The sequence below is a fragment of the Carcharhinus amblyrhynchos genome, unplaced genomic scaffold, assembly GCF_965287045.1.
Source record: "Carcharhinus amblyrhynchos unplaced genomic scaffold, sCarAmb.v2.hapA scaffold_845, whole genome shotgun sequence".
Lineage (NCBI taxonomy): Eukaryota > Metazoa > Chordata > Chondrichthyes > Carcharhiniformes > Carcharhinidae > Carcharhinus > Carcharhinus amblyrhynchos.
Genome location: NW_027650585.1, coordinates 51207 through 61143, shown reverse-complemented (window position 1 = coordinate 61143; position 9937 = coordinate 51207). Strand labels below are relative to the sequence as shown.

General features: G+C 55.2%; 1 protein-coding gene across 1 annotated transcript; it reads right to left on the bottom strand.

The window, feature by feature from the left end:
* Positions 1-200: 200 nt before the first annotated feature.
* On the bottom strand, positions 201-7266 carry dhx34 (DEAH (Asp-Glu-Ala-His) box polypeptide 34). Its single transcript, XM_080184636.1, has 5 exons — positions 5908-7266; positions 4888-5643; positions 3307-3558; positions 1812-1914; positions 201-583 (listed from the first exon to the last, which is right to left on the bottom strand). Exons 1-5 carry the CDS (start codon positions 6277-6279, stop codon positions 201-203), a joined length of 1866 nt encoding a protein of 621 aa, XP_080040762.1. The 5' UTR covers positions 6280-7266.
* Between the last annotated feature and the right edge of the window lie 2671 nt (positions 7267-9937).

The window sequence follows — 9937 nt, the reverse complement described above, 5'->3', positions numbered from 1 at the left end:
TGAGAGATACAGTCCATATTTAATGAACGCGATGCCTTCCCAAAACAAAGGTGCTGCTTGATTGGGTGTGAGGTGTACTGGGACGTCCTATGTGGGGGTGGAGATGTGGGTGCACCTCTTTCACTTTCAAACACCCCGAAGCTTCGAACGATAGCTCACTGAGAGGAGTCACTGATGGTTGCAAGAGGTCGGTCCCTCTCTCACTCTTCCCAGGGCTGGTCTGGGATCGCACTGTGTAAATGATGTCCATTCCGACCCCCCCACACTGGGGAAGAGGCTGAATGGAGCAGCCAGGAGGCGGGCTGTTCGACTGTGGAAGGCGGCGGGGTGGGGAACAAAAGGCTGGAGGCGGGGGTGGTTCTTACCTGCAACACCAGCGAGTCGAGGGCCACACGCTGGATTTCGGGCACGGGGTAAGGGGCGAAGGCGTCATATTCGGACTCGGCGTAGAGGCGGTAGCAGACCCCGGGGCCTGTGCGACCCGCCCGCCCCTTCCGCTGCTCGGCACTGGCCCGGCTGATCCAGAACTCCTGCAGTCGGTGCATCTTGGCCTTGGGGTCGTAGCTCATCTCCTTCACCTTCCCTGGGAAGCAGAGGGAGGGGGGGGGGGGGGGGGGGGGGCGGGGGTCAGTTCTTTTTTTCCCACAGCACGCGCGCACTCAACTATTGAACTGTGGTGAGCATCGCAGCAGAGCCCTGCTCCTCCCCTCACTGGAGGGGCTGTTCCCCAACCAGGGCTGCGGATGTCAAATGGATATCTCCACTACCTGTGGGGTCGCAAATCACAGCCTTTACATCATGGATCTATTCAACCTGTGGTTCTTCACAACCCGCCTTTGCTTCATAATGCCGAACGTTTACGTAATATAGATCTCCCTCCGCACTATCCCTATCAAACACAAGGTCTTGGTGACACAGTGATTAGCATTGCGAACCAGGGACCTGGGTTCGATTCCTGGCTTGGGTCTGTGCAGTCTACACATTCTCCTGTGTCTGTGTGGGTTTCCCCGGGGTGCTCCAGTTTCCTCCCACAGACCAAAGATATGCGGGTCAGGTTAATTGGCCGTGCTAAATTGACCCTAGGTCAGGGGGATTAGTGGGATAAATATGTGGGGTTACAGGAACAGGACCTGGGTGCGACTGTGGCTGGTGACGAATTGATGGGCTGAATGGCCTCCTTCAGCACTGTAGGGATTCTATGATTCTATCAAACACTCCCAGGACAGGTACAGCACGGGGTTAGATACAGAGTAAAGCTCCCTCTACACTGTCCCCCCATCAAACACTCCCAGGACAGGTACAGCACGGGGTTAGATACAGAGTAAAGCTCCTCTACACTGTCCCCCATCAAACACTCCCAGGACAGGTACAGCACGGGGTTAGATACAGAGTAAAGCTCCCTCTACACTGTCCCCCATCAAACACTCCCAGGACAGGTACAGCACGGGGTTAGATACAGAGTGAAACTTTGAATCATAGAAACACTACAGTGCAGAAAGAGGCCCTTCGGCCCATCGAGTCTGCACCGAACACAATCCCACCCAGGCCCTAACCCCATATCATACCCACTAATTCATGCATCCTGGACACTAAGGGGCAATTTCTTAGCACGGCCAATCAACCTAACCCACTCATCTTTGGACCGTGGGAAGAAACCGGAGCACCCGGAGGAAACCCACGCAGACACAAGGTGAATGTGCAAACTCCACACAGACAGTGACCCGAGCCGGGAATCGAACCCAGGACCCTGGAGCTGTGAAGCAGCATGCTAACCACTGTGCCACCGTGCCGTGAATTCTGTTCCCACTCACCTGAATCCACAACGAAACGCACACCATCAATGGTAACGGATGTCTCTGCGATGTTCGTAGCTACAATACACTTCCGGACTCCCGGTGGAGCAATATCAAAAACCTGGAATGAGGATCAGCACGGAATCAGGGAGCGCCGCACTGTGGGAGGGTCAGTGCTGAGGGAGCGCCGCACTGTGGGAGGGTCAGTGCTGAGGGAGCGCCGCACTGTGGGAGGGTCAGTGCCGAGGGAGCGCCGCACTGTCAGAGGGTCAGTGCCGAGGGAGCGCCGCACTGTCAGAGGGTCAGTGCTGAGGGAGCGCCGCACTGTCAGAGGGTCAGTGCCGAGGGAGTGCCGCACTGTGGGAGGGTCAGTGCTGAGGCAGCGCCGCACTGTGGGAGGGTCAGTGCTGAGGCAGCGCCGCACTGTGGGAGGGTCAGTGCTGAGGGAGCGCCGCACTGTGGGAGGGTCAGTGCCGAGGGAGCGCCGCACTGTGGGAGGGTCAGTGCCGAGGCAGCGCCGCACTGTGGGAGGGTCAGTGCCGAGGCAGCGCCGCACTGTGGGAGGGTCAGTGCTGAGGGAGCGCCGCACTGTGGGAGGGTCAGTGCTGAGGCAGCGCCGCACTGTGGGAGGGTCAGCGCCGAGGGAGCGCCGCACTGTGGGAGGGTCAGTGCCGAGGGAGCGCCGCACTGTGGGAGGGTCAGTGCCGAGGGAGCGCCGCACTGTGGGAGGGTCAGTGCCGAGGGAGCGCCGCACTGTGGGAGGGTCAGTGCCGAGGGAGCGCCGCACTGTGGGAGGGTCAGTGCCGAGGGAGCGCCGCACTGTGGGAGGGTCAGTGCTGAGGGAGCGCCGCACTGTGGGAGGGTCAGCGCTGAGGGAGCGCCGCACTGTGGGAGGGTCAGTGCCGAGGGAGCGCGCACTGTCAGAGGGTCAGTGCCGAGGGAGTGCTGCACTGTGGGAGGGTCAGTGCTGAGGGAGCACCACACTGTGGGAGGGTCAGTGCCGAGGGAGCGCGCACTGTCAGAGGGTCAGTGCTGAGGGAGCGCCGCACTGTGGGAGGGTCAGTGCCGAGGGAGCGCGCACTGTCAGAGGGTCAGTGCCGAGGGAGCGCCGCACTGTGGGAGGGTCAGTGCTGAGGGAGCGCCGCACTGTGGGAGGGTCAGTGCTGAGGGAGCGCCGCACTGTGGGAGGGTCAGTGCCGAGGGAGCGCCGCACTGTCGTACGGTGAGTGCCGAGGGAGCGCCACACTGTCGTACGGTCAGTGCCGAGGGAGCGCCGCACTGTGGGAGGGTCAGTGCCGAGGGAGCGCCACACTGTGGGAGGGTCCGTGCTGAGGAGCGCCGCACTGTGGGAGGGTCCGTGCCGAGGGAGCGCCGCACTGTGGGAGGGTCCGTGCTGAGGAGCGCCGCACTGTGGGAGGGTCCGTGCCGAGGGAGCGCCGCACTGTCGGAGGGTCAGTGCTGAGGGAGCGCCGCACTGTCGGAGGGTCAGTGCCGAGGGAGCGCCGCGCTCTACCTTGTCCTGTTCGGTTGATGAGAGGCCGCTATGAAGTGGGAGAACAATCCAACGCTTGGTGAGGTTGGCGTAAGCCCGGGCTGCGTCTGCCACAGCCGCAATCTCGGCCGCCCCACTCAGGAAGGTGAGCAGGTCCCCTCGCTCCTCAGCTGGGTACTGCTGATCGATGGCCTGCATCACCCTCAGGTAAGGGCCAGGATCAATGCGCTCACGTCTCTCCCCTTCCGGCTCCTCGGGCGGCTGGTAAATCACCTACAGGAGGGGGAAACACACGGGTTAATACACCGTCCACATTCCTGTCACAACCACAACCTCCAGCCCGGAAGGTGGTTTGCAGAGGGGCTGGGTGGGTGTGAGGCAACGAGAATGGTGGGCTCCTCTGTGCGTGTGTGTTCGGGTGTGGAGATGCCAGCGTTGGACTGGGGTAAGCACAGTAAGAAGCTTAAAATCCAACAGGTTTATCTGGCAGCACCAGCTTTCAGAGAGCTGCCCCTTCATCAGGTGAGTGGGAGCTCTGTTCACAAACAGGGCATATAAACACACAAACTGAATCTACTAAATAATGTGATCTGAGTGGGTTTGTGATCTGTTTTACCATTCACCAGGCACACACACTTGCCACTCGGCCAACGTTGTCTACCTGATCCGTTTCAGGAAAGGATGTCCCGATGCATTGGGGACTGTGCAGACGCTACGACAACGGATGAATGAACATCGCTCGACAATCACCAGGCAACAGCGTTCTCTTCCTGTGGGGGAACACTTCAGCTGGCACGGGCATTCGGCCTCTGATCTTCGGGTAAACGTTCTCCAAGGCGGACTTCACAACAGCTCAGAGTCGCTGAGCATAGACTGAGAGCCAAGTTCCGCACACACGTGAGGACGGCCTCAACCGGGATCTGGGGTTCATGTCTCACTATCTGTAACCCCCAAGACTTGCCTGGACTTGCAAAATCTCACTAACTGTCCTGTCTGGAGACAATTCACATCTCTTTAACCTGTGCTTAACCCTCTCTCCACTCACATTGTCTGTACCTTTAAGACTTGATTATCTGTAAAGACTCGCATTTGGACCATTATTTTGTAAATTGAGTTTGTGTCTTTATGTGTCCTGTTTGTGAACAGAACTCCCCACTCACCAGATAAAGGGGCAGCTCTCTGAAAGCTAGTGGCCTTTGCTACCTAATAAACCCATTGGACTTTAACCTGGTGTTGTGAGACTTCTTACTGTGTTTACCCCAGTCCAACGCCGGCATCTCCACATCAGGGCTCATGGTCAGAATCAAGGGTCGGGACCCGGGGACAGTATCAGGGGTTGGGGTTGGGACCAGGGATTTCTGGATGGTTGAGGGTCAGAGGGATCAGGATCAGAGGCCGGGGATCTGAGGGAGCCGGGGATCTGAGGCCAAGCTGAAAGTTGGAGGCAAGGATCAGGCATTGCAGGGCAGCGACGCAGAGTGTGGCTTTACATTTGATCGTCAGGACCGGGGTCAAATGAACACGACACAACCCACCCCACCCTCACCCCTTCCCTCACCCTCAGCCCCTTCCAAATCCTCACCCTGCGCCCCTCCTCCTCACCTTGATGGGGTAGAGCCTCCCGGGGACCTGGAGGACGGGGGCTCCGTTGAAATAACGGGAGAAGAGCTCGACGTTGATGGTGGCAGACATGAGGAGGAGGCGGAGGCCGGGCCGTGCTGCCTGCAGACCCCGCAGGACCCCCAGGAGGAAGTCGGCGTGGAGGTGCCTCTCGTGAGCCTCGTCCACAATGACAGCACGGTAACGGTCGAGGGTGGGCCCGGGGGCCTGGAGCTGCCGCAGGAGGAGACCCTCGGTGAGGAAGAGGAGGCGGGCGCCGGGGGGCGCCGAGGCCTCGAAGCGGACGTGATAGCCCACCCAGGACGGCCGGAGGCACTCCAGCCCCACCCGGCGGGCCAGCGAGAGGCAGGCGATGCGACGGGGCTGGGTGCAGACCAGCTGCTCCCCCGGGCCGGCCCACTCCTCCAGCAGGTACTGCGGCACCTGGGTGGACTTGCCGCAGCCCGTGTCGCCCGCCACCACCACCACCGGGCTGCCCCTCACCAGCTCCAGCAGCCGGGGCCGGTAGCTGGCCACGGGCAGTGCCCGCCGGGACTGGAGCAGGCGGCACAGGCGCCCAAAACTCTGCTTCTGCTGGAACTCGGCAAAGTGCCGCAAAGCCTGCCGGAACGCCGCCCGCTCCCGCCCCGGGATCTCCCCCTCCCCCGGGATCTCCCGCTCCCCCCTCCTCCGCCCACACCCCTCCCTCGCTACATCCCCAGTCACCACCGACAGGTTAATCCGGTAACTGGGGTCGTACTCTTTCGGCACATCCACAAGCACCGCTCTCCTCACATCCCCTTTTCCCCTTCCCACACTCCCTCCTTCCTCTCTCCTCCTCTCCCTCCATCCCTCTTCTCCCCGTCTCTCGCTCCCTCCTTCCTCCCTCCTCCTCTCGCTCCCTCCTTCCTCCCTCCTCCTCTCGCTCCATCCCTCTTCTCCCCGTCTCTCGCTCCCTCCTTCCTCCCTCCTCCTCCTCCTCTCGCTCCCTCCTTCCTCCCTCCTCCTCCTCTCGCTCCCTCCTTCCTCCCTCCTCCTCCTCTCGCTCCCTCCTTCCTCCCTCCTCCTCCTCTCGCTCCCTCCTTCCTCCCTCCTCCTCTCGCTCCCTCGTTTAGCTCTCCTCCTCTCCTCTCCTTCTTCTTCCCCTCGCTCCTCGCTCCTCTTCTCGCCCCTCCTTTCCCTTGCCTCTCCCTGCTGCTCTGCAGCCTTCCTCTCCCTCCGCCTCTCCTGGAAGCGCTGGTAACGCTCCAGGAAGCTCCAGAACTCTCGGCATTCCTCGCTCCCCACCCGGATGAAGTCCTTTTCTCGGAAGAAGATCTCCTCCAGACGAGCTCTCCTCGCTGGGCAGCTCCAGTCATAGGCTCCCACTCCCTGGCTGGACATTGTCTTCTCCATCCTGACAGGGGAACTCTCACTCCCTCATCCCAATCAACTCCTGAAACCTTTCACAGCCCTGTGTTTAATATTGGAGTGTTGGGCTCCCTGTTGGAGGGTTCCTCTCCCTCTCTCCGCTGTGTTAACCTGCTCCGGAGTCCGATAATATTCTACACTCCCTCCCAGTCTCCCTGTGACTCTAACCCTAATTCCCACCCACTCTAATCCAAAAGCAAATCCACCACTCTTTTCTCACTCTCCCTTTCTCTCAATCTCCGCACTCTCTCATTCCTCTCCCAGTTTGAGTGTCCCCCATTCCATTGCCCTGTAATCTATCTCGTCACTTCCTTAATCTCTTGGCCCCAACTTCTGTCTGTCTCTCTCTCCCTCTTGTAGTATCCCAGTCCCTTTCTCTTATTTCCCCTCACACTCTATTCCTTCCTCTCTAGCTTAACGTTCTCCTTGTGTTAGATCTCTCTCTTGCTTTCTCTCTCTCCTGTCCTCTATTCCTCTTGCATCCTCATTTCTCTCTCGCTTTTTCCCCCGGTCCCTTTCCTCTTTCCTTGCTCTTTCACTGCCCGTTTCTCTCACTTTGTCCACTCTATCCTTTCCTCCCTTCTTCCCTCTCGTCTTGATCCTCTCCTTCTCTCTCTCTCTCTCTCCTTTTCCTCCTCTTTGCTAGTCTCTCCTTTTCCCTCTCTTCTTCCTCTATCCTTTTCCACTCTTCTTTTTCCCCTCTTCTCTATCATCTATTCCTTTTCCCTCACACTTTCTCTCTTTTCCCTTTTTTTCTCTCTATTGTCTCCTTCTCACTCTCTATCCTTTCCTTCTATCTTTTCCTTCTCTCCCTCCTTTTCCCTCACACTATCTCTTTTCTCTCTATCCTTTCTTTCTCTCTTTTCCCTCTTCTCTCTCTATTCTGTCCTCCTCTCTCTCTCTCCTTCACTCTCTCTCTTTTCTCTCTATCCTCTCCTTCTCCCCTTCCATTCCCCTCTCCCTATCTGCCCCTCCTCTCCCTCTCCCTCTCCAATATCTCTATCCCTCCCTTTATCTTCTTCTCTCTCTCTTGCTCTCTGTTGCCCTGACTACTTCCACAAGAGTCGCACAGTGATGACGTTGCGCGGGAACCCGACCGAGCCACAATCGGGAAATCTCCGTCGGCGAGAACCACGGCAGTAAATGCTGCGCATGCGCAGTCACGGCGCCGTCTCTTTTCCCCCCCGGAGCACTGATACCTTGGTGGGCGCGCCCGCCCGCGCACACACACAGGATGCCACTTTCTCCCCATTCTCACAGCTACTTATTAATATAAACACTGACATTCAACCAGATTATAACCCTCAACTCGTGTTTCAGTTCCCATTTTCCATTGAAAAGGGAGTTCAGTTCTTGGGAAACCAAATTTCTCCCTCCCTATTCCCCCCCAGAAATGCAGAGTGGGCCGTAGACAAGATGGGCCAAATGGTTATGGTTCTACAATTCAAACTTTATATTAAAGAGTAAATCATAGAATCCTACAGTGCAGAAGGAGGTGATTCAACCCAACGGGTCTGCACTGACACGATCTCACCCAGGCCCTATCTCCGTAACCCCACACATTTACCCTGATAATCCCCTGACGCTATTTAGCATGGTCAATTAACCTAACCCGCACATCTTGGAGCGTGGGAGGAAACCAGAGCACCTGGAAGAAACCCACACAGACATGGGGAGAACATGCAGATTCCAGACAGTGACCCAAGACGCGAAACGATCCCGGTTAAGCCTGTGCCTTGTTCTCGTGTTCTGCTTTTACTCAATACTGACTCCTATTCTGCGATTAACACATTCTGCTATTCCACTCTCACACAGTGCTGACCTTTATTCTGGTGTTAACACATTCTGCTATTCCGCTCTCTCACAGCACTGACCTTTATTCTGTGATTAACACATTCTGCTATTCCACTCTCGCACAGTGCTGACCTTTATTCTGGTGTTAACACATTCTGCTATTCCGCTCTCTCACAGCACTGACCTTTATTCTGGTGTTAACACATTCTGCTATTCCGCTCTCGCACAGTGCTGACCTTTACATAAGAACATAAGAACATAAGAAATAGGAGCAGGAGTAGGCCATCTAGCCCTTCGAGCCTGCCCCGCCATTCAATAAGATCATGGCTGATCTGTCGTGGCTCAGTTCCACTTTCCCGCCCTCTCCCCATAACCCTTAATCCCCTTGCTTATCAAAAACCCATCAACCCGCGTCTTAAAAATATTTAGCGAGGCAGCCTCCACCACTTCAACGAGCAGAGAATTCCAGAGATTCACCACCCTTTGAGTGAAGAAGTTCCTCCTCAACTCCGTTCTAAACCGCCCCCCCTTTATCTTGAGGCTGTGCCCTCTAGTCCTACTGTCTTTTCTAAGTGGGAAGAGTCTCTCCACCTCTATCCTATCCATCCCATTCATCATCTTATACGTCTCAATGAGATCTCCCCTCATTCTTCTAAACTCTAACGAGTACAAGCCTAGTTTATTCAGCCTCTCCTCATAGCTCAACCCCCTCAACTCCGGTATCAGCCTAGTAAACCTCCTCTGCACTCCCTCCAAGGCCAAAATATCATTGCCTAAGTGCGGTGACCAAAACTGCACACAGTACTCCAGCTGCGGCCTCACCAATGCCCTATACAGCCGCAGCAAGACCTCCCTACTTCTATATTCAATCCCCCTTGCTATGAAGGCCAGCATCCCATTCGCCTTCCTGACCACCTGCTGCACCTGCAGGCTGGGTTTTTGCGACTCATGCACAAGGACCCTATTCTACGATTAACACATTCTGCTACTCCGCTCTCTCACAGTGCTGACCTTGTAGTTGAGAATTCTAATTAATTCTGAATACCCTCCATGAGGATAATTGGCAGCTAACATTTTAGTATGTGGTTTGAGAATACAAAATATTTGAGTAACATCTTCATAATGTCTCTAAGAAATGAATTTGTAATGTGCCAGTAAAATGAAAGATGGAGTCATGAAAGATATCAGCAAAAATTATACAACAAAGTAAATTACCCAAGTCGACTGAGGAAGGTATCTTTTGGTAGTGAGGCTGGTTTTCACTGGTTAGAGAAATGCTGAATCCTAAGAAGCCATTTTTGGGAGCGATCTTCCATAAAATGGACAGATCGATATTTGAAGGTGTCAAAGTATAATTGATTGAAGGATATGCCATTGTTAGATTGACAGAACGTTACATGAATGAAATTGCTTTTAATTAAGTGCTGGACTGATTAACCTGATAACAAGAACTATAGCCAATTCCGCTCTTTGGCATGACATCTGAGATCTTTTGTGAAAGCCTGCTAGCTCATTAGCTGTGTCAGTGGAACCACCGATCTCCCATTTTGGCCAAAATGAGATTTGTCTTGTCTTAATTGTATGTTTGTCTGAATATTGTTCATTTGTAATGTTCTTGATTCTAACGTGTCAATGTTTTAATTTCATTGAACTGAATAAACCTTTTGTTTTGCCTTTGTGAAACGAAGTGTTTAATGAAAAGATTTAGTCTTTAGTTGAATCAACTAAAAGAATTTCCCGCATCAATTTGGCGACGAGGATGGGATAATCTTGGAGCCAAGGGGTCAAGTGAACACTTCCCCGGTACATACTTTGTATTACCCACTTTTTTTTAGTAGAGGGGGGAAGC

Bases quoted from the DNA above. Each gene is read 5' to 3' on its own strand.
- dhx34 (XM_080184636.1), bottom strand. From the start codon at position 6,279: ATGGAGAAGACAATGTCCAGCCAGGGAGTGGGAGCCTATGACTGGAGC. The intron at 1,915-3,306 runs GTAGAGCGCGGC...TCCTCATTCCAG, and splicing joins CATCAACCGAACAGGACAAG to GTTTTTGATATTGCTCCACC. The intron at 584-1,811 runs GTGAGTGGGAAC...TCTGCTTCCCAG, and splicing joins GCGTTTCGTTGTGGATTCAG to GGAAGGTGAAGGAGATGAGC.